We start from the raw sequence: 24,499 nt of genomic DNA, 5'->3' as shown, positions 1-24,499 counted from the left end.
CCCAGTGACCAGACTGGCACAGGCTCCTCAGTGGAAAGGAGGCGCCTTCCCTCTGTGGGGAGCAGAATGGAGGCGAGGTGGGGGGACAGGGGGAAGAGGCACACATGGCAGTTTAGCCTGGACACGGATCCCACCATCTAGTTTGAGCTTGCGTTTCTAGGAGCCAGAAGCAGCAGTACCCGAGGACAGCCCTGTGTTCCAGGTGGTTGCTGCAGCCTTTCCGGTCTTGGGAGGTGGTCAAGCGGCTCCTGGTCACCTGAGAGGGAGAGAACATGAAATCCAGCTTCCAAGGCCCCCAGTGAGGTGGAGAGGGCCTAAGCGGGGTCTAACGTGAGGCAGCACCACCCTCTGCTGGCAACAAGTGGCCCCTGCTCTGCCAGCAGCTCCAACCTTCTCTCTGGGACTGCCCCTCCTGTCCCCTAGGGGCGGCCCATCCTTGAAGGTGGTCCCCAGGGACGGGGGCTCTGGGTTGCACTCTGCCAGAGCTGCAGCCACAGGCAGCCCCCAGGACGCGCAATGTGGCCAAACAGGACTGAACAGAAAAACGGCTCTGTTCTGCTCAAAGCCTATGTCCTGAGCTGCTGTTTGGGGGCAGTGCCACGAATCACCCCTGCTGCACAAACCGCACGCAGGGGACGATGTGGCTGAAGGCCGGTCCTTTGGGAGAAGCTGCCTGGCTAGGTGGGGAGGCAGGCAGCAAAGCTGACAGGCCCCCAGCAGAGCCAGAGCCAGAAGTTTCCCTCCTCATCTCCTCTCCCCTGCACTCCTGTGAAACCCACAGGACTCACTGGAGGGTGCACGCCCTCTGGGCATGACGTCTCCCTGGCTCAGGGCTGAGGGCGCGGAGCTTCCTGGAACTTCGGGGGCTCTGGTGTCGAGGTCGCCACTGCTGCATTCTCCACGATGCGTGCCCGAACAACATGGCCCTGGCCTGTGTGTTGGAAGCTAAAGGAAACATTTCTCACTGATCTGACTTGGGACGTGGGGTGTGCTTGTGCGTGTGTCTGTGAGCGTGGGTAGGTGGGCACAGGTGCACATCTGCACACGTGCGTGTACGGGTGGTGTGAGACAGGGAATAGGGAAGGGAATTGAGAGGCCGATGTGGCTGGTGATTTCTCCCTCAGTCAGCCCCGGGCCAGGAGGCAGAGCTGAGCCAGGCAGAAGGAGTAGCGGGCTGACAAAGGCCAGGCTCCCCACAAGCAAGGTTTGGGGACCAGCTAGAAAACAGGAAGCAGGAAGCTGATGAGTCTAAAGGCTGAAGGTTTGTGCTCCAGACTTTGAAGGGGTTCCTGGCTTCAAATCAGCTACCAGCCCTCCCATCCATCCCAGCCCCTCTCTGACGGGAGGAGGCAGGAAACGTGCCAAGGGTCCAGAACGGTGGCGGGTACACACGGAGTGCTACCTTAGTTTACTGTCTGCCCCCGTGAAAAAGACCCACGACCCGATCTGGCATCCGAACGATCCCAATGACCCAGGGGCACCCATGGCAACCCCTGAGGGACGGACAGGGTTTGTGGGTAAAGAAGTACGAGGCAGGGGAGGAGGAGGGGAAGGGGAAGGGTGCACAGAAGAGGAGGAGCATGGCCTACTCACTTGGCCCTTGGGCACTGTGTCTCTGTTTGAGTCACTGCCTTCTCCTGTCACCACCACTGGCTCCGACTCCCGTGTCCTCCTGGGCCCAGATTTCTTCCGGGAGCGGCCGGTGTGCTTGGACTGTTTGCTTCCCGATGGAACCAAGGAATACCTCTTGTTCCTCCCAAGCAGCGGAACCCCAGAGATTGGGGGAAAGGTGGCTGGTTCCAGGGGAGCTGCCGAGACTCTCTGCCCCCAGGGAGGAAAGCTTCTCCCTTGGGTAACTTTTGAGGCCCCCCCTACGGATCTCTTCTCCTGGGCCACCTTCTTCCTAGGGGTGGCCGGGGGCAGGCTGCCAGCAGCGGTGGCGGCGGCGGCGGCTACTGGGTAGCTGGGCCTGTTCCCTCCCTTCCCCCAGACCACACTTTGCATTTTCTTAGAGGAGGAGATGTCCAACTCTCCCACGGCCTGCCTCTCCACAACCGAAGTGAATCCTCGGGGAGCCGAGGACAGGAAAGAACCTGGCACGTGAAGGAAATTCTCCCTGACATGGAAACTCGGTTGTCTGGGTGTGTCCCCGGGATCCTCGGGGCTGTTGGGCTTGGCTTGGCCTCTTTCTTTGGAGTAAATGCTCACCCTCATCAGCTGTATCTCACCGAACTCATCTGATGACTCAGGGTCGGAAGGCCGCCGGCCCGGGCCTTTGGCGGAGGGCCGCTGGCGATCCACCCTGACGGTGGACCTGCTCTTGGAACCTCTTCTCGGGTTCCCCCGGGGCCGGGCTCCCTCGGGCCCACCGAGGTGGAGCGGGACAGCGGAAGGCGGCTGCGATTCTCCGCGGCTCAGGGCAAGCGCGCCTCGACCACCGGGCCCTGCCTCTAGGCCCGCCCAAACGCCAGACCCTTCAGCGGCGCAGCTCTCTGGGGATGGGTTTCTCCGCACGCCCAGGGCATCCGGGTCGGTCAGCTGCTGCACGATGGCGGCCCCGGACTCGTCAGCAAGGTGGGACGCGTAGTCCAGGGCGTCCCCCTTGTCGTCGGCCGGGGTGCCGGGGCGGCCTTCGCGGCCCCAAAGCACCGGCCCTCCCGCTTCCATCACTTCCCGCTCAGACTCGAAGCCCTCGGGGTCTGGGAACCCGCCCTCACCCTCGCCGCTCCGAGGCGGCCCGGGATCCAGACCTAGTCCTGGTCCCCGCGGGGCTCCGCTGGCCTGCTCCCCGCCCTCCGGACCGAAACCCGCTCCCCAGACAGACACCTCGTCGGGGGCGCTCATGTTGGCGAGGCCTGGCAGCCGGGGGTTCCGCGGAGACGATCACCCTGGTCCAGGCGCCAACGGCGACAGGCGAGAGGGGAGAGGCGGGAGGCGAGCGGTGTGCGACGCGTGGAGGGAGGCGCGAGGTGTCCTGGCGACTCCGGCGGTTGCCACAGGCGCGGTGCCCAGCCCCGGGAGGGCGACGTGGCGTCGTCGCGGCGCAGCACAAGATGGCCTCAAACAACGCGCGGTTGGCGCACCCTTCTGAGGCCCGCGCCGCCGCCTCCTCATTGGTCCGTCCCCAGCCAACCAGCGCGCCCCTTGTTGGCCCGCCCATCGAGGCCCTGACCAATAGAGTCGAAGGCCGTTGGTTCACCCTGGAGGGGCTATGGGTTTCGGGTTTCGGGTTTCGGGTTTCGGTGTGAGCGAGTCCAGGCGTTGGTCCCGGCTGCTCTGGTCCCGCCTCCCCTGGCCTGGCCTGGAGCCTGCTTTCCTGGTGGAGTCATCGCTGGCCCTCTTGTAAGCACTGTATAAACTAATCGTACATCCTCAAGACAATACTAAGGTTGAGGTACCCACTGTAACTGCTCTCTTACAAGGGAGGAAAGATGCACTGAATGATTCAGCCACTAGCAAAGGTCATTAGGATTTTCGGGATCCCTGGCAGGATGGAAAGCGTGTTGCTTGGCCCGAGATTACTCGTCTTGAATAGAGAACCTTAAGGCAGAGAAGACACCCATCAACCCTACAACCAAGAAAGTCCTCTGCAGGCCGGGCAGGGGACGAAGATGGGGCCGGGGGGTGGGCAAACCCAGCTTGTACGCCAAACCAGCCTGGCAATAAAGTTCCCCGAGGAAAGCCACAGACCAATGTGATCGCCTATCCGGTTGAGCAGTTGTGACAGAGTGAACGATGTGTCAATGTGAAAACCTTTGCTCTGTGCCCCTTCTCGGAGAAAGTATGCCACCCGTTCCCCAATCATTTACTTCGGAGGCTTCTGGTGCCCACATTTCCATCGGGACATAAGTGCCACTGTAGAAGAAGCTGGCGAATCCTAGTGTGATAGGTGCTTCACCTTGGTCAAATATATCAGACCTATTGTATATGGGTTTTTTTGTATTGATTCTGCCCAATTACCCACACACAGGACTGTCCTGTGCCACTACTCTCCTCTACAATCCCACCCCCACACCCAGCATTGGGCAAGCCCAAGGCTTTGTCTATCCCAAAGTTCCGTTCCCACAACCTTGGAGACAGGTACTGGCATACCCTATTCTGTGAAGGGGAGACAGAGGCTCAGAACCATGACTATTTTGTTCTTTTTTCTCTTAACATCAGTCCATACAAATATTTTTCGTGTGTGTGCCAGCAGAATTCATGAAGTTGTCAAACCTGGTGACCATAGTACAGCCAAATATACAAAAACTCACAGTCTGCTTAGCCAGATCCCAATAATTGGCTGTTTGGGTGGTTTCTTTTTGTTGCCATAATAAATAGCACTCTGTATAATTTGCCTTTGGAAGGTTCCTCTTCTGGGTTTTTTTCTCTGGATGCAAATTCAGTTTCAGACCTACTTCAGAAAACATACATGAAAACCAAAGATCCGAAGACAGGAATGGTTTCTTCCATGGTGAAGCAGGCCTCTCCATTTACTCCTCACTCAGTCCTGGAAGTAGAGCCACCGGGAGAAACTACTCACCTAGCAGTCACTCAATGGGACAGCACCACACTCTGCTCAGACTCTTCCTTTAATCTGAGGAAAGCACAGCTGAGAGCCCATTTAGTCTGTCTGACCTTCCAACTCAGAGCTGGGGAACACTTGGGTGCAGTTGTGTGGGCACAGGGAAGATGGCCTTTTCTGGAAAACTCTTGGTCTCAAACCCTCCACATCTCAGAACCTGACTCAAAACCAGAGCAGGCTGGGGGTGCCTGCGGCTCAGTCAGTTGGGTATCTGCCTTTGGCTCAGGTCATGATCCCAGGGTGCTGGAATCGAGCCCCATGTCGGGCTCCCTGCTCAGCGGGGAGTCTGCGTCTCCTACCCTCTGCACCATATGCACACACACACTCTCTATCTCTCAAATAAAAGCTTTTTTAAAAATGATGTTCAAAACAAAACAAAACAAAGCAAACAAACAAAAAAGAGCAAGCTACTTGTTCTCTAAACCAGTCTCTATTGAGTTTTTTGGTATACACGGCCAGTTGCCTACCTAATAGCTATCCCTCCCTGCTTCTTTTTTTTTAATTAATTAATTTATTTATTTATGATAGTCACAGAGAGAGAGAGAGAGGCAGAGACATAGGCAGAGGGAGAAGCAGGCTCCATGCACCGGGAGCCCAACGTGGGATTCGATCCCAGGTCTCCAGGATCGCGCCCTGGGCCAAAGGCAGGCGTTAAACCGCTGCGCCACCCAGGGATCCCTCCCTCCCTGCTTCTTGATTGCTAACAGAACTTCGGTTTGTTCAGGTAGTTGGCAAAGACCCTTTCCCTGATATGAGAGGATCTTTGTCAGCCCCAGTCCTGGGCTCGAATTAGAATTGGTCTAAACCAGTTATTGGTCTAAGAGTAAGCACATGACACAATTCTGGCTGGTGGGATGAAAGGGTCAGTCTCCTGGGAGAGCACTCCCTTCTCAAATAACAGGGGAAAGTTCCCTGAGGAGAGGCCTTAGGTCCTTCTTCCTCCTTCCTGCTGGGATTCAGATGTGATACCTGGAGGTGCAGCAGTCACCTTGTGGCCACGAGGCAACCAGTATGAGGCTGAAAGCCAATTCACTCTGGATGGTAGAGCAAGCAAACACTTGCCTCTAAACTTTTTGTTCTGTGAAAAAAATTAACTTCTACGTGTTTAAGCTGCTAATAGGCTGGGTTTTCTGATACTTGCAGCTCAAAGTATACCCAACTGTATCTGCCAGGCACCTAGCACTTTGCTAAGTACCAATGGGGTTACAAAAGAAATGGAAAACACACTCCTTTACCTCAGAAGCTGAGTCTACTGAGGGAGACACACATACACAAAAGCCCACAAAGAGCACAATATGACATATAAGTAAGTGATCAAATGAGAAGGACTGAGAAAATTATTTTGATCAAGGTTTATAGGGAAGAGCTAGAGTTCGAAGTGAGCGTGGTCTACCTGAGGAGCAGTAAAGACCTACATGGGTCCTAGGAAAGGAATGGGAGATATGGGTAGATCTTAGGCTGAGGCCACATTCCAAGGACTTAGGAATCACTCCTTCAGGACTTTGGCCATGATCTGATGCTCAGTGGAGAACCAGTCCAGGAGAAAGTCATGGTGAAAGTTATGCTGGAGAAAGACTAATTGGATAATGAGGTGTGGTCTGAGGCTGTGGCATCTACCTTGGTGATGACAGTTGAAAGAGACACAGTACAAGAGGTACAATGAAGGAAGAACGAACGGGGTTTGGTCAGTGATTGAGCATGAAAAAGGGAACAGAACGAGTCAAGAATATCTCCAAAAGCTAGCCAGGAGAGAGAGGGAGGGAGAGGGAGAGAGGTGGTGGGAGAAGGAGGGGAAGAAGGGGGAATGGGAGTGGGGGTGGGAGGGAGAGAAATGAGAGCCCTCAACAGAGACCAACGAAGTCAAGAAAAGGAGATGAAGCTTTGGGCTTTGATCTGGTGAGAAGACAATCGACCAGGCAGATTAATGTGTCTACTAGCCAACTCCCAAAGCAGAAGCCCCAAATCTGGGAGAGGGGGCGGGGGAGGGTAGAAGAGGCAGCAGAAAAGGTAACAGGATTTGTTTAAGACGGGTGTTTCCTGGGACGCCTGGGTGGCTCAGTGGTTGAGCGTCTGTCTGCCTTTGGCTCAGGTCGTGATCCTGGGGTCCAGGGATCGAGTCCCACATCGGGCTCCCCGCGAGGAACCTGCCTACGTCTCTGCCTCTCTTTCTGTGTCTCTCATGAATAAATAAATAAATAAAATCTTAAAAAGAAAAAAGAAAAAAGCTTCAGCATGGTTCTAATCCATAATACCCTTGAAGCCACCAACGTTCATGCGCTACTTAGATCTTTTCTAAAACACGTTAAAAGAAATTCGTGACTAATGAAGTTAAAAAAACATTGAGCCATATACCACTTGGAATTACTTCTTGTGCCACCAGTGGCCTGTCCCCCCCACCCCCGCCCCAGTCCTTGGGGAAACACCAGCTCAGACAAAGCCATCTGGGACCTATTTCATGAGGGTGGGGCATTTCTAGGAGCCTAATCTCTGGGCAATGGGCCTCTTGGATCTATCGCTTTCCCCTGGGTCAGTGATTTGCATTCTTTTCTGGGAAAATAAATCTTTACCCATCTGGGTTAGGGGAGAGAGAGATGGAGAGGGGATGTCCTGACTGTCAAGGTGCCTGGGGAGGTGGTGTGGCTCATACTCTGGATATCTTGGGCTTCACAAATTCAATGAAGGTTCCCCTCCATTGCAGCCTGGTCACAGTGGGGCCTCAAATCCCCTCACTCCGGCTCTAAGAGTCCTATAACTTGAGCTAACCAACAAACTCAGACAGAAGCTAAGTTGCTGTCTTCCTCCTCCCTTTCCTCCCCTCACCCCACCCCTACTCCCCTAGCCCCCTTCCAAATCCAAGCTGGGCTTAGCATAAGAGAAGCATGACTCATAGAAACCAACGACTGCACAAGAGAGGTCAGGCTGCCAGGATTCCTTCCCAGCCAAGGATAAGCAGATGCGGCAGCTCAGTCCTCAGCCTGCAGCAGACTCACTAGACTGAAAGCTCTGGGCCCTCAGAGACAGTAGGGTGACAAACATTCCCTGAGGGAAGGTCAGAAGACCTGAAAATAGCAAAAAGCTGGTGTGAAGAAAAGACTGTCCGTTAAATTGCGTTGAGGTTCAAATCCCGCCTCCCCCTGATGTCTTGTCCAAAAGCCTATGAGGCCCTAAGTGCCTGCCTTCACAGTAAAATGATCATAACAGTAATAATACTACTAACACATAATCCTTACAGGGAAATAACTATGTGCCGGGTACTGTACTAGGTACTTTTCGCTTATTATCTTATTTCATTCGCACAAAGATCTTCTGGGACAAGTACTCTCACTGAATCCTTTTTTTTTAAGGTTTTATTTATTTATTTATTCATGAGAGACAGAGAGAGAGGTAGAGACATAGGCAGAAGGAGAAGCAGGCTCCTCACAGGGAGCCTGATGAGAGACTCCATCCCAGGACCCCGGGATCACATCCTGAGCCAAAGACAGATGCTCAACCGCTGAGCCACCCAGGCATCCCTCACTGAATCCTTTTAAGACATGAGGAAACTACGTATCAGGGAGGTGAAGCAAATTGCCCAAGTTCACATGGTAAGTGGAACAGCCTGGATTTGAGCCTAGGCATCTGGCTCCAGAGCCTCCATTCTCACCCATTCTGCTTGTCTTACTCACTGCACCTTCTGAAGAATGTTGATGTTAGAAACAGCTGGATGGACCAGACGTAGGTCCCTGACTCAGGGCAGAGTCAACCCATAGGTTGGCCAGCAGCCTGAGCTAGCTGCCAAACATAAGAGCTAATGAATAATGGAATCACTCAGATAGGCTCTCCTGTGGAAGCTGAACATGAGACACGAGAGGGTCCTTGGTCCATAAAGGGGGGCAGAAGCACACACACACACACGAGGCAGAAGCCATGAGGTGGTATAAGAGCCTTGAGTGGGGATCCCTGGGTGGCACAGCAGTTTGGCGCCTGCCTTTGGCCCGGGGCGCGATCCTGGAGACCCGGGATCGAGTCCCACGTCGGGCTCCCGGTGCATGGGGCCTGCTTCTCCCTCTGCCTGTGTCTCTGCCTCTCTCTCTCTCTCTCTCTCTCTCTCTCTCTGTGACTATCATAAATAAAAAAAAATTAAAAGAAAGAGCCTTGAGTGAAGCAGAAGCTATGACATAGAGTAAAGAAAAGGGGGAACTTCTGGAAGCGGGAGGGGGAGCTTCTGAATTGAAGAGCAGGGGAATTACAGGGCAATCATTTTTAACTACTCACTTGCCAATATCCTCATCTTTCTGATTCAGTATGTCTGCCTTGTGAATTCGTAAGCCTTTAAATCAATCCAAATATCTACCCTTTCTACTCCTCCCCCGGGACTGCTAAGCACTGCTTGGAGAAAACACCCCAACCTTGCAGATGGAAAACACTATAAATGCAGAGTCTCGACCTCCACTGGGCCTTCAGTGTGGCTGGGCAACCTTTCCTTGAGTCCCCGTTGGGCTCTCTCTCCCATTCTCTCCAGTGGCTCTCTGAGCACCACGGCCTCCACTATCATCCACAAACTTTCAGCCTTACCACACGTCCCCCTCACCTGATTTATTTTTCTTTTTCTTAAGTTTTTATTTATTTATTTATTCATGAGGGACACACAGAGAGAGGCAGAGACACAGGCAGAGGGAGAAGCAGGCTCCTGTTGCAGGACTCCATTGCCGCCGCCGCCACCCCCCCTCCCGCCCCATCAAGCCCTGAGCTGAAAGCAGACACTCAACCACTGAGCCACCTAGGTGTCCCTCCCCTCACCTGATTTCACAGAAAAAAAAAAAAAGAAAGAAAAGCCACAAGGCGCGAACATTCCACAGGGAAATCTACAAGCTCACTCACCACATCCATACTTTCCTCCTTCCCTGTAATGATTCCTGCCTGAGGCAGACCTCCTCACCTGCACTCTGCATTCCATCTCCTCTCCATTTCAGCCCCCTCAAGCCTCAATTGCCTCCCCTCGCCCCTGTACCTCCCATTTTCCATCCTCCATTGTCTGCCTGGCCTCATCTCCATTGGCACTGAAGGACGCCCTCTGTCTCCCCATAACCCTGTGTAATCTGTTCTCACTTCCCTTTCACAGACAAACTTCTGGAAAGAGCTGTCTGCACTTGCTATCTCCATTTCCTCACTCCTGCTCTTCAACCCAATGTAGTCTAGTCTGACATCCTGTTGTATCATTCCATGAAAACTATTGTCACCAATGATCTCCTTGTAGCTAAGCGCCATTGTCATTTCTCAGATCTCCTCTTACATAAGCCTCTCCAAAGCATTGCTGCCACTGGCCACTGCCTCCATTGTGAAACATTCACTCATCTTGGCCTCTGCGATGGTGTGCCCTTCCCCTGGTTCATCTCCTGACTCTCAGGCTGCTGCTCAGCCTCCTCATTGCACTCTTTTTCCCTCTGTCCATCCGACAAAAGCTGAGGTTTGCGCGTAGCCTCCTTTTCTTCTCTACGAATTCTCCCTGCCAAACCTCCCAGGGTTTCGGGGCACCTGGGTCGCTCAGTCGGTTGAGTATCTGACTCTTGACTTCAGCTCAGGTCATGATCTCAGGGTCATGGGATCCAGCCCTCCATCAGGCTCTGCACTCAGTGTGGAGTCCGCTTGGTATTCTCTCTCTCTCTCTCCCTCTACCCTCCCCCGGAAAAAGCCTCCCAAGGCTTCAATTACTATCTCTATAAGCTTATGACTCTCATATACATATTTCTAACCCAAATATCTCCTGAGCCACAGACTTATATAGCCAATTTCCACCTGAGTATCCCACAGACACCCTAAAGTTGGCATGCCTAGAATTGAACTCATCATCATTTCCATGAAGTCTATTCCTCTTCCTTGTTGTCTATAATAATTGCTAACATTTACTGAACACTTCTCATGCTCCAGACATGGTTCAAAGTGCTTTATGTACTGCTTCACTTAATCATTATAAGGCACGTGATATTAATACCCTCGTTCTACAGGCAGGGGAACTGAAGCCCACAGAGAGAGGTTAAGGAGCTTGTCCAAGGTCACACAGATAGTCAGTGACAGATCTGGGATTCAAACCCAGGCAGTCAGGCATCAGAGCCACTGCTCTTAGTCATCACACTCTACTGCTATCACTGTTATCCAGTTGTACAGGCCAGAATCCTAAGTTCTCAACTCCTGATTTTCCTGTACTGTCCACGTATGTCTATTCATGTTATCTGTCTGCCTTCTAAATGTGCCTCAGATCCATCCATTTCTCTCCAGCCCCATTCTAGCTATCTTCACCAGTCACTATCCCCTCTCACCTGGACCCATCCCAAGCCATCTTCCACACTGCTTCCATGGTGACAGCATAACCAAATGGCCAACCATTCCAGAGCTCCCTGCTGCCCTCAGGATAATGCCCAAGCCCCTCCACATGGCATCCACAGCGTCCTTCATGATCTAGTTTCTGCCTGCCTCTCTAGGCTCAGACCTTCTCCCCCTCCACCTCCTAACTTTCCTCCTTCTTGCCCGCCCTCGCCTACCTAACACCTACTTATTCTTCAGTTCTTTCGAGTCCCTTAATCGCCAAGAACGCGAATTCTGCTTGCTGCTTCTCCACAGATCCTCCTACTCTCCCTGCCGCCAAAGGAAGGCGCTACAGGTCCCCTGGTGCCCATTGACCTGTAACTCCTCGACCCTCTCCTAGGAAGTGTGATTCTAATGGGAGAGGCTGTGGGTTCGAGGTCAAACAGAGCTGGATTTGAATCTGAGCAGTACAGTTTACTTGCTACATGACCTTGGATAAGTCATTTTCTTTCTCTGAGCCTCAGTACTTTCACCTTTAAAATAGGAACGCGGAATGCTTAGAACCAAAGGGGTTGTACAAGCACTCTGTGAGTGAGACCTCGTGAGCAGAACTCTGGGACAAAGCAGGCACTCACCAGCCAGGATGCCCCTGTCATTTCTCAGAGTTTCCCCTTTCCTCAAAATGGCAACTTGCTGGAACTAAAAAGCTAATCTTGTTTTATTTTTCCCCTCTTGTTTTGGTTTTCCTCTTTTTCCTTCCAGTCCATACTTCCCACCGCACGCCACCCCACCCCACCCCACGCTGCTCCCTGCCCCCGCCATCACACACACATACCACCACCACACCATCACCACTCTCATTGCCAGCGGATGCCTTCGTTCAACCTTATCTCTCATTCACTGTCTGGTTCAGGGGCTGTGAGGTGTTTTATTTTGCTCGTTTTTGTTTATTTGCTTGTTTTTAGAAGCTGCACCTTTTGGCAAACAAAGTTACCTGTAGATCTCCAAAATATAAGACAGGATCAGAACTCCTCACGGCAGTCCCTGAAACATCTCTGAGATTCCCTAAGGTTCAATGCATCACATGCTGAAAACGGCTGGGCTCTTTGCCCCTTCCAGGTGTATAGAATGAATTGTCCAGGCTGGCGGGCTCCTTAGAGGTCATCTGACAATCCACTGCCTAAGTTTCCGGATGAGAAACAGGTCCAGGGATTCGGAGAGCTGTTGATCGGCAGGGCTGGAAAGAACCCCGAAGGTCACCCAGGCCCCAGGCTGACTGACAGGTGGTAGGTGGAGAGCAGGGAGGGAGGCCTCCTGCTCCCATCTCTGGCCTTGGGAGCACAGCGTGCCTGTCACCATGCCCAGGAAGAAGCATCGTGTCATCAAGCGCCAAGAATCAGAGAGCCTGGAGTCTAAACCCAGCTCAGCCACCTGGTTGGTGTGTGGCCTCAGGCAAATAAATGACTGCTTCCTCTCTTTCCATTTTTCCCCTCTGTAATATGGGGGGGATGATGCTTACCTCGTAAAAGCTGTATGTAACTACGATCCTTTTATCTCCGTAAAAACGCTCCTAGTGACACTTGGCTTTCAGAATCCTTAGGAGGGGAGGGACACAGACAATTGTGGTGGGAAGGAAGAGAGGCACCTCACACATGCTTCCCCTTCCCAGGCAGGGGGGAGACTCCTTTCCCTCCACAGAAGCCTAGTTCCTACTTATGAGAAGCCTCTGGCCCCTCACAAATCCCCTAGGCTTTTCCTAGCAAAGAGGCACTTCCCAGTCTGGCCTGTGAGGCCCAGGGGACTGCCTTGCTGGCCTTTTTTTTTTTTTTGTAGATTTTTTTTTTTTTGTTTTGGAGTTCGATTTGCCAACATATAGTATAACACCCAGTGCTTATCCTGTCAAGTGCCCACCTCAGTGTCCGTCACCCAGTCACCCCATTCCCCCCTCTCCCGCCCACCACCCCTCCCACTACCCCTTGTTCATTCCCCAGAGTTAGGAGTCTCTTATGTTCTGTCACCCTCTCTGATTTTTCCCACTCACTTTCTCTCCTTTCCCCTATGATCCCTTTAATTATTTTTTATATTCCCCATATGGGTGAAACCATGTGATGATTGTCCTTCTCCAATTGACTTACTTCATTTAGCATAATACCCTCCAGTTCCATCCATGTCGAAGCAAATGGTGAGTATTCGTCCTTTCTAATGGCTGAGTAATATTCCATTGTATACATATACCACATCTTCTTTATCCATTCATCTGCCGGTGGACACCGAGGCTCCTTCCACAGTTTGGTTACTGTGGACATTGCTGCTATAAACATTGAGGTGTAGGTGTCTCGGCTTTTCACTGCATCTGTATCTCTGGGGTAAATCCCTAGTGGTGCAATTGCTGGGTCATAGGGTAGCTCTATTTTTAACTCTTTGAGGAGCCTCCACACAGTTTTCCAGAGTGACTGCACCAGTTCACATTCCCACCAACAGTGCAAGAGGGTTCCCCTTTCTCCACATCCTCTCCAACATTTGTTGTTTCCTGTCTTGTTAATTTTCACCATTCTCACTGGTGTGAGGTGATATCTCATTGTGGTTTTGATTTGCATTTCCCTGATGGCAAGTGATATGGAGCATTTTCTCATGTGCTTGTTGGCCATGTGTATGTCTTCTTTGGTGAAATTCCTGTTCATGTCTTTTGCCCATTTCATGATTGGATTGTTTGTTTCTTTGCTGTTGAGTTTAATAAGTTCTTGCTGACCTTTACAGAGAAGTTTGGCCACCAGCGTCTGAATCGAGCCCATTAGTATCTGTTTGCCCCACTGATGCAAATCCCACCCTGAAGCCCTGAAAACCCTGAACTGTGAAACCTAGCTCGGTCAGAACTGACTCTACCTGGAACCAACTGGTCAGTGGCCAAGCCTCATTCATTTTATTTCCAGTCTTCTACCACTCTCTCTCCCTCTAACGAGCTGCCCAGGCAACAGGCCACGCATTTAGCTAGCAATTATACTTAACCACAGACCGTGACTCTGGATTGGGTGCATTTAGCTTAATAAATGTGCCGCTGCTATGGTTTTCACATTTCTCAAAGCTGGAAACCACTTTGACAGGCACAAGGCTCTCTGAACTGCCTGGGTCTCTCATTGTTGCTGGCCTCCTCCCAGGAGCAAAGGAGCTGCTACCCAGAGGGAGGCCCCGAAAGGGTGTAGCTCTTGTTTTCCAACTAAAAATATTTAGCAACAAGTCCATTCCTATCAGAAACATAGATTCTGACAGGGACGGGTTAAAGAGTTTGAAGGACCCCCAGGACTACTGCTGTGTGAGGTCTAGAAAGAACTGCTACAGTGGTTTGTGGTGTGTGTGTGTGTGTGTGTGTGTGTGTGTGAACATGTGGGCATACAGGTGTACAGGCCTGTGTGTCCATGATCAAAGAGCTCTCCTGAAAAAAAAAAAAACAAAACAGAAAAGGTCTTGCTACTTAAACCTTTACAAAACAGCTGGAAGAGGGGAACCTGGGTGGCTCCATGGCTGAGCGTCTGCCTTTGGCTCAGGTCATGATCCCAGGGTCCTGGGATCGAGTGTCACATCGGGCTCCCCACAGGGAGCCTGCTTCTCCCTCTGCCTGTGTCTCTGCCTCTCTCTGTGTCTCTCATGAATAAATAATAAAAAAAAAACAGCTGGAGAGGCACCCTTAAGGACTCCAAGCTGAGGCTCCTTTCAGTTGTCACCAAGATATGTCTTGATAATTCCAACGATTCTGCGGTTTCAATGTCAGTTGAGAACAGACACCCCCCACCCGTATGTTCAAGCCAAAAACCTAGCAGTCATCCTTGCCTTATCCTCCTTACTCTTGTTATCCAACCCATCAGAAAATCCTGTCTGCTTCACTCCAAACTATATCCCCAATCCCTGCATTTCTCCCTTCTTTCATGGCCATCAGTAGGGTTCAAGTCACTATCAAATTTTTTTTCTTTTTTAAGTCACCATCACTTCTAACCCAGACCAAAACCCAAGCCTGATCATTGGTCTCCCTGCTTCTGCCCTTGCTGCCCCACAGTCCATTCTCTACACAGCAGTGAGGGGGATTTTTTTGAAAATGTAAGTCAGATGATATGCCCCTTTTCCTGCTGTAGCAGTTATGGAAGCATGTTCAAAAGGGAACTCCCACCAGCCCAGATTGCTGAGGGACTGATGAACAGAGCCGTCTCCCCTACATCCACCTTGGAAAGTTCCTGTGAGTGAGAATTCAAGACTGTTACTGCAGCATAACTTAGCCTATCCTGACTGATACACTGAATTCCTGCGGATTTCTCAGGCGGGCATTATGGCCTCAGGTGATTCCCAGAGAAATCTGGGGCCCCAAATGATTTCCTTAACCACTGTGCTAGAAGGAGAAGGGAGCTGGCTGAGTGAGGCATAGTGCTCAGAGGGTACCATGAACAGACCTGCTTCTGTATGCCTCGGGCAGGGGCACCACATTGATTAAATAAATCAAGCAGGCAGACTGCTCAGCAGTCAAGCAATCTTGACCAGGACTGGACAGGACTTCAGTCCCAACAGGGAAGGGGGCGGCTCTAGTACAAAAGCAGGGTGACTGTGTAGAATTTGGGAATATGAATCAATAGGGTGGGGGAGGCAGGGTAAGGGGAAGGAGAGGAAGGGAAGAGGAAACAACTTAGAGGTAACATATGGGTCTGCAAGGGTGGCTCTTAGAGACACCTAATCTCATATCAAATTGGCAGCAAGGAGAACAAGGGACCAATACAGGACCCCAGATGCTGTCACAGGCTCTCCAGCTCCTGGGTCTGCAGAGGCTGATGGGATATTCCCTGCTTCAGGCAGGGTTGGCTCAGTGGCTGGTATGGTGAACCAAGCTGGCCATAGGGAACCTGCCTGGGCGCAGCTGGGGGAAGCAGAGGTGGGAAAAATGAGGGGGGCTTGCACAATCAGAACAGCTGACAGTGATCTAGAGCTTTTCACATGCCAGGCACTGCGGCAAGAACATCACACACACTCTCTCTCCATAATCCTTACACAAACCCCATAAAGTGAGTACTATTTTATCTCCACTTAGAGACATTCAGTAACTTGCCTAAGATCACACAGCTAGTAAATGTCAGAGCCCTGATTTAAAACTAGGGTGTATCCTCCCTAACCTATGCCTTTAACCACTTTATTTTCTCTTCCTCCTACTCCTTGAATTTATGTATTTGTTTTCCTTTCTCCTGGTTTCTCATTCCATCCCATTTCCTGCCACCTGCTCAATTCCTTCTCACACTCCTCTACTTGACACACAAAAAAATTTGAGTACGCCTTGACTTGTTAATCGCTGTTAATTTTTCTGTCATCCACCTCGTGGCTCAATATCTCAGCATTTCAGCTTTCCATACATTGACCACCAGCAGGTGACCCTTGTCTATAACCACAGGAGACACCTCTGAGACAAGTATATGACAGCAGGGAAGCAGGAAGACTTTAGGATTGGGTGACCTCACTGGGAAAGGAGACCATGCAGACAGCAAATCTGGGTCAAGGAATCAGGCACTTGGGAGCTCTAAACACTCCTGGAGTGAGCTTGGTGGAAATGAATGTTTGGAGAAAGGAGGCTAAAGCTTCCCTGAGAGCATAGGCTTTGAGGTTTGGGAAACACTTGGTATGGGGGTGGGGGGAGAAGTCCTAGCACTGACTCCCTCTGATTATTTGAAACTACTCGGGATGATGGACCTTTCCAGAGAGTCAGCTCTAATGTCACAGAAAAGAAAGAGCATGCGGTTGTTCTTAGAACAACGGGGTTCTGATCTGGCCTTGCCGTTTACTGACTGCCCAGCCTTGGACAAGCCACGATTACCTCTGGGGTACTCAGTTTACTCATCTGCAAAATGAAGACAAGAGTTTTATACCTTCCTCATAGAAATGATTTGTCAAGGATCAAATAACTCAACGACGTCTGTGAGGCACCTCAAACTCAATGACACTAACCCCTTCCCCAAAGCTGCCCTCACTCCAGTGTTCTTTATCTTGGTGAAGACCACCCCTTCCGACACTGTCACTGAAGTCACAAACCCTGCCGCCTCCCTGACTGAGGGCTGTCTCCAAACCCTCAATTCCTTTGGTATCTGTGAATCTGTCCACTTTCTCTCCAGGGTCACCACCACCACTCTCATCAAAACCATGATTTCTCTCTCAGACTATCGTAATATCCTCCTAACTGGCTCTGCTCTTGCCCATCCCCCTCCAGTCCACTCTCTGTACAGCAGTCAGAGGGAACATTTTGAAATCAAAATCAGATCATGTTACTTCTCTGCTTCGATAGCTTCCTGTTGTTCTTAGGATAAAATCTCAGGACTTCGTCCACAGCCCACAAGACCCCATGGGACTGGTTACTCTTACATGGCTCTCTTATTTCCTTGTGCTTCACCATACTTGCCTCCTTGCAGTTCACTGAACGCACCATGTTCCCTCCTGCCATAAAGCCTTTGCACATCGTGTTCTCCTTGCCTGCAATACTTTCCCCAAGCCCCCTCCAGCTCTAGGCACCTTCCTAATTGTTGGTTTCTCCAGGAGAGATTTCTTTGACCTCCTGAGACTAAGGTCAACTCTTCCTGTTCTTCATTTTAAATTTGTTTGGGTGATTATTTGACTAAAGCCCGCCTCTCCCACTAGATTCTTAGCTCTCTCAAAGCAAGGGTCATGGCTATTTTTGCTCATCATGGTGCCCCCAAGCACCTGACACAGTGCCTGGAACATGGTACGTGTTTAATCAGTATTTGTTGAATGAATAAATGAATGTGGATATCCTTGATACATAGTAAAAAGCTGGGCAAAAATAAGCCAGTGTTGCAGAAATGGACAAACTGATCTTAAAATTCATATGGAAATGCAAGGCACCCAGAATAGTCAAAACAATCTTGGAAAAGAAAAACAAAGTTGGAGGAATAACACTTCTCAATTTCAACACTTACTACAAAGGTATAGTAATCAAACAAGGGTGGTACTGGCATAAGAACACACACATAGATCAGTGAAATAGAATTGAGAGTCCAGAAACAAACCCACACACCTGTGGTCAATGGATATTTGACGACAGTATTAATACCATTCAATGGGGGAAAGAACAATCTCTTCAACAAAAGATGCTGAGACAACATGAGATATCCACATGCAAAGGAATGAAATTAGATCATTACCTCACACCATATACAAAAAACAACTCAAAATGGATCAAAGACCTAAATGTAAGAGCTAGACTATAAAACTCTTAGAAGGTAACGTAAATATAAATCAGTATCTTTGGATTAGAAACAACGGTTTCCCATATGACACCAAAAGGACGAGCAACCAAAAAAAAGAAAAAAGATAAACTGGAAATCATCAAAATTAAAAACTTTTGTACACCAAGGGACATTATCAAGATGATGCAAGGGCAACCCAGAGAATGGGAGAAAATATTTACAAATCACATGTCTGACAAGGAGGGATTCATATCAAGAATACCTAAATAATGATAATTCCACAGCAAAATAACAAATAATCCAACTCAAAAATGGGCAAAAGACTTGAACAGACGTTTCTTCAAAAACATATACAACGGCTACTAAGCACATGAAAAAATGCTCAGCATCGTTAGTCATTTGGGAAATGCAAGTCAAAACTATAATTAGATATCACTTTACACTCACTAGGATGGCTATAAAAAAAAACAAAAGAAGAAGAAGAAGGAAAATACCAAGGATATAGAGAAACTGGATGTAGGGAAATAGTGAGAATATAGAGAATTGGTAGCCTCATATATTGCTGGTGGGAATGTAAAATGGTGCATCCTCTGTGAAAAAGAGGCTGGCAGTTCTTCGGAAGGCTAAACATAGTTACCATATGACCCAGAAATTCCATTCCTAGGTTTATACCCAAGAGAAATGAAAGCACATGTTGATGCAAAATTTTGAGCATGAGTGTTCATAGCAGCATTATTCATAATGGCCAAAAGATAGAAACAACCCAAATGTCCTTCCTGTGTGAGTGGATAAGCCAACCGTGGTGAAACCATACAATGGAATGGAGCACTAAGATATGCTAAAATATGGATGAGCCTTGAAAATCTCATGCTAAGTGAAAGAAGCAAGACACCAAAGGCCACAAATCATAAGATTCCATTTACATGACATGTCCAGCATAGTCACATTTACAGAAACAAAAAGTAGATTGGGGATTACCAGAGGCTGGGGGTGGGGATGAGGAATTGGGAGGTAACGGCTAAGGGGGAATGAAAATGTCCTAAAATCAATCATGCTGGTGGCAGCCCAGCTCATTGTATGCTTCGAATCAGGGAATTGGGGCACCTGGGTGGCTCAGTCGCTTAAGTGTCTGCCTTCAGCTCAGGTCATGATCCCAGGGTGCTGCGATCGAGCTTGGCATCATCAGGCTCCCTGCTCAGCAGGGAGTCTGCTTCTCCCTCTGCTCCTCACCTAGCCCCTCCCCGCCACTCAGGCTTTCTCTCTCTTGCACTTGAGCTCTCGGTCTCTCTGAAATAAATAAATAAATAAATAAATAAATAAATATAAATAAATAAATAAAATACATACATAAATACATAAATAAAATCTTTAAAAAATAAATCAGGCAGTTGTATGGTGTGTGAATTATATCTCAAGAAAGCTGTCATTTTAAACCAGGTGTGAACATGGAAAGTGAATTCTAAACGTCAAGAATGAGCTGCTCATACCAAGATTTGGGGGATGAGTGTTCCAGCCAGAAGGATCCTGAAGCATGAATCAACTTGGATTAGGAAGAGAAATAAGGCCAGTGCAGTGGGCCTGAGTGAAAGTGGTGAGAGCCAACGTCTGAGAGCTTGGCAGAAGAGACAGCCTGGCAGATCATGATAAGGAATGTGGAATCTACCCCGAGCGTAACGAAGAGCCACGAGAGGCTTTAGAGGAGGAGAGTGACATATTACACTGGCCCAAGCAAGTTACATGGCCACACCTAACAGCAAGGGAGCGAGGAGGTACAGTTCTGTCATGTACCTGGAAGGAGAGCCAGAACTATTTGGATAGAAGTACTAATGACAGCCACCCGCTCATGTGTCCACAGGCACACATGATCTTGAATGTAGTTTCAGTTCCTAGAGCAGAAATAAGATCCCACACTGGGTTGGTTCTCCAGCATCTGCTTTGCCTTAGGGCAGGGATTCTTCACCTGGGGCCCACAGACCCCCAAGAGCTAGTTACATGCAGACAGCTCAGGAGGCCTATGGAAAAAAATTACCTCTTTATTTCTATTAACTTTTTCTTTTTTTAAAGATTGTATTTATTTATTTGACAGAGAGAGTACAAGTAGGGGGAGCGGCAGGCAGAGGGAGAGGGAAAAGCAGACTCTTCACTGAACAGGGAGCCCAACATGGGGCTCGACCTCAGGACCCTGGGACCATGACTTGAGCCAAAGGCAGAGGCTTAACCAACTCAGTCACCCAGGCGCCCCTATTTCCATTAACTTCTAATTGAAATGATGAGTGTAGGTGACAAGCTGCAAAGTGCTAGCAGTACTTGTGACTTTATCAATAACAGAAATCACAGAGATTTACAGGGTGCCTGGGTGGCTCAGTCGGTTAAGTGTCTGCCTTCGGTTCAGGTCATGATCCCAGGGTCCTGGGATGGAGCCCCGCATCAGGCTCCCCATTCAGCAGGGCATCTGCTTCTTCCTCTCCCTCTGCCCTTCCCTTTGCTTGTGCTCACGCTCGCTCATTCTCTCTTTCTCAGTCACTCTCTCTCAAACAAATAAAAATTTTTAAATATTTTATTTATTTGTTCATGAGGGAGAGAGACAGAGAGAGAGAGAGAGAGAGGCAGAGACACAGGCAGAGAGAGAAGCAGACTTCCTGCAAGGAGCCCAATGTGGGACTCGATCCCGAATCCCAGGATCACGCCCTGAGCCAAAGGCAGACGCTCAACCGCTGAGCCACCCAGGCATCCCAATAAATAAAATCTTAAAAAAAAAAAAGAAATCACAGAGATTTACATATCATATGACAATTGTTGCAGGGAATCTCAGCATTTCACTTACACTCTTTGAAAATTATGGTAATCATTAGCATTGCTGTTAGATCTTGTAATTTAAAAGGTGTTAGCAAAGAAACATGTATATTACCATATCACTGTTTAAACAATATTTTGGTAACTGTATTTCTGTACAATTGTTTTCCTTTGTAAGTCTACCTTATCTGAAGCATTTAAAAATAATATTCTGGAAAAGGCCGGGAACTCCAATGTCCCAAGGGGGTCACTTTCACTTTAGGTCCCTGCCCTATCTTCTTTCAACTCACCCTGTGTTGCCTCCGTGGCGTGTCTGCCAAGGCTCATGTTCAACTCTTAATTTCTGACGGTATGGGGAGTTAAATAAGGCAGAAAACTTGGAAGCATGTTCTGAAGACTACTGGGTGCTATAGTACACTTGGGTGCTACAGAATGACACTGCCAGTAAATGGCCCAGGCTCTCTTCTGTATCACTGCATGGCAGAAATACTGGCTTGACAAAGCCTGCCCAGTTTAATCTGCCTTGCTGGGCCTAATCCTTTCACCTCTCTGGGCCTCAGTTTTCCCACTTGTGCTATGAAGGGTTTGGGCTAGATGGTGTTCTTATGACAGCCTGAGTTTATCTTCTGCAGCATCTTCCTCCATAACATCCCTAGAAAGACGCTCAGTAGCGCTAGGCACCTCCTGCCCTTGGCACCAGATTTGAGAGGCCTCCCAACAATTTCCTGCAATGTGGTGGAGGGGGAAGGTGCTTTCCCCAAGTCTCCAAATGCCACCCACAGCTTTACTTCCTTGCTTTTGCCCATATAGCTCCCTCTGTCCAGAAGAGCCTCCCCGTGTCTGTCAAGGACACCACCCTAAGCCGGGCATCAGGACAAAGCTGTCATGGGTTACTCTCTGAACTCCCGTGGCACCAGGCATGGTGCACCTTTTATTGTGATCTTCCTATACATATGTGTGCTGTCCCTAACTAAGGGGCGAACTCCTTTAGGCAGGACCCAGCTTTCATTCTTTTCAGCATCCCCCAGGGCCCAGCCCAGTTCCTTTATCAGTGGGCATCAAGGCGGAGATAGATAGTGGCTGGTGTCATTAGAACGGTCCTGTGGTTGAGTGGGCGCTAAGGAATCAATCCCCCTGGAGTCAAATCCTGGCTCTGAGACTTACTAATAGGTTATTTCTTCCAAGTGACAACACCTCTGAGCCTTGATGTCTTCATCTATGAAATTGGGAAATAGTGCCCACTTCGTGTAAAGGTTCAGGAGCAAATACAAGTAGAGTGCTGGACACTTAAAACCATGAGTCATCATTTTTGTGTAAAAACATTTACTGTGGGGGCGCCTGTGTGGTTCAGTAGGATAAGCGTCTGCCTTGGGCTCAGGTCATGATCCTGAGGTCCTGAGATCGAGCCCCATGTCAGGCTCCCTGCTCCGCGGGGAGCCTGCTTCTTCCTCTCCCTCTGCCTCTCCTCCTGGCTCGTGCTCTCTCTCGCTCGCTTGCTCTCAAATGAATAAATAAAATATTTTAAAAAAATTACTGTGCGCCAAGCTTGTAATCTTTATGACATACCTCTGAAGTAGGTGTTATTATGGAGCTCCCTAACTTACAGATAGGGAAACTGATGCCAAGAGATGTCAGGCTATTTGTCCAGGGTCATAAAGAAAGCAAATGACAAAGTGAGGATTCAAACCCAGGGTGAGTGGCCCCAGGGTCCATGCACTTAACCACTCCGCTAACCATGCTGCCTCTCAACAGCTAGCATTATCGTCTTTCTTCTGCCAGTGCAGAGCGATCGTAGGTGCAGAGAGAACTAGGTCAAATGGCAGGCTGCCTTCCTCTAGCTCGCTTTCTGCTGCTCCCAGGTGCTTGTGATCTGCAAGGCACACATTTTTGTTTCCTCTTCCCTCTGGTTGACTTTCACAGTCTGACCCTGCTGGGTTCCTGCCCCCCCACCCCGGCCCAGTCCTGCCCTTGTATGCCCATCTGTGTTGCCCACCCCGTGGTCAGCAAGACGGTGAGAGAGACGAAGGAAGAAGAGTCCATATGCTCCTTGTAGACAGACTGTTTAACGCGGAAAAAAAGACCTGCCCACACATTTTTGGGTTTTCATGAATTTCCACCTCTTGGCGGTAATATACGGTGCGGTCAAGACAATCAATAATTTAACCTGGGTCCCAAGAGTGAGTCCTCTGTGCCATTAACATTCTCAGCCCAACCTCCCTCGTAGAATTATAGACTATTTGAGCTGCAATAAGCCTCAGGGACACAGAAGGAAGAATCAGGACTCAGGAAAGGGAAGGGACTCATCAAGGTTACACATAGTAAGTGTTAAATAAATATTTATAGAAAGAATGAAAACCTAATGATCCATATGCTTGAGAGGTGAGAAGACTATCTGAGATCATGGGACCAAGTTGTTTTTAGTCCCAAGTGCTTTATGCAAACCCCACACGCTAAACTCAGTAGCACTTTTTGAAGGGACGACATTTAAAAACACAAATGTCCAGGGACACCTGGGTGGTTCAGTTGGTTAAGCGTCTGCCTTTGGCTCCGGTCATGATCCCGGAGTCCTGGGATCAAGTCCCTTATTGGGCTCCTTGCTCAGGAGAGAGCCTGCTTCTCTCTCTCCCTCTGCCTACTGTGCACTTGTTCTGTCTCTCTGTCTCTGTCTCTCTCTCCCTCTCTCCCTCTATATCTATCTCTCTATATAGATCTCTCCCTCTCTCTCTCTCTCTCTGTCAAGTAAATAATAAAATAAAATCTAAAAAAAAATATAAAAAAATGTCTGGACACAACAGCAGCAATTCTAATTTAACTCGTCTCAGAGGTGAAGCCCAGACACTGGTATATATATTTTTAAGTTCCCAAGGTGATCCTAATGGGCAGCCAAGATTAAGAACCACTGTTCTCCACTGATGCTTCTCAAGCTTGACTGCACACTAAAACCCTCTAGAGCAGGTTTCTCTCTCACACACAAACACATGCACTGATGGCTGGGCTTGACCCCCAGAGATTCTGATTAATTGACTTGAAGTGGGGCCCAGGCATCAGGTTTTTCCAAAGTTGACAGATGATTCTATGACACAGCCAAAGTTCAAAACCAATATCCATTACCTGATCGAGAGTAACTGAAAAGAAATAAATCATAGATTCTCTACCTAGTAAGCTCCACGAGGACAAAGAGTTTTGTCTGTTTTGTTTACTGCTGCATCCCTAGCACCTAAAACAATGTGTGGTACATAGTAGGTGTTCAGAAAATACTTATCGAATGAACAAATGGTTTCATAGACTTCATAACCTCCCCACTCACCACCATGGACAAGTCAGTTATAATCTCTCTGGATCTATTTTGTTCATATCTCAAATAGGAGTAATAACTCACAGGGCCATCATGAGGACCATACGCAATAACATACATTAAAGTGCTTAAGAAATTAGGAAATGCAAAAATGCTAGTTAATTTCACAGGGAAAATTTCAATGTCCTGCTTTCTCTCCCTGGCTCCCCCAAGAAATCTCAATTCTCTTTGTTGTCCCACCAGATACAGTCCTGCTGAATCTCCTGGGTCCCAATAGAGAACCTGCCATCTGATCCTATCCTGATCTCGGCTCCTCCCCGATGGTGGTAAAAACACATTCCT

At 49.2% G+C, this 24,499-nt stretch overlaps 1 protein-coding gene across 3 annotated transcripts in view; it reads right to left on the bottom strand.

The window, feature by feature from the left end:
• The window catches only part of LOC129518699 (uncharacterized protein CXorf49 homolog), a 42,446-nt gene that overhangs the window by 1,095 nt on the left and 16,852 nt on the right, over positions 1-24,499 (bottom strand). Inside the window, exons 2-4 of one of the 3 annotated variants that reach the window (XM_055338889.1) lie at positions 1,594-4,489; positions 789-945; positions 180-256 (exon numbers count right to left, since the gene is read on the bottom strand). In XM_055338889.1, the coding sequence (XP_055194864.1) occupies positions 180-256; positions 789-945; positions 1,594-2,844 (1,485 nt within the window). In that variant the 5' untranslated portion in view covers positions 2,845-4,489. Of the gene's footprint in view, positions 1-179; positions 257-788; positions 946-1,593; positions 6,897-24,499 lie in introns of those variants that run through there. The other 2 variants (XM_055338890.1, XM_055338891.1) reach the window with 2 other exon arrangements.

Source organism: Nyctereutes procyonoides, unplaced genomic scaffold (assembly GCF_905146905.1).
Source record: "Nyctereutes procyonoides isolate TBG_1078 unplaced genomic scaffold, NYPRO_anot_genome, whole genome shotgun sequence".
Classification (NCBI taxonomy): domain Eukaryota; kingdom Metazoa; phylum Chordata; class Mammalia; order Carnivora; family Canidae; genus Nyctereutes; species Nyctereutes procyonoides.
Note: the sequence above shows the minus strand (reverse complement) of the source record. Positions and strands in the feature narration are given on the sequence as shown.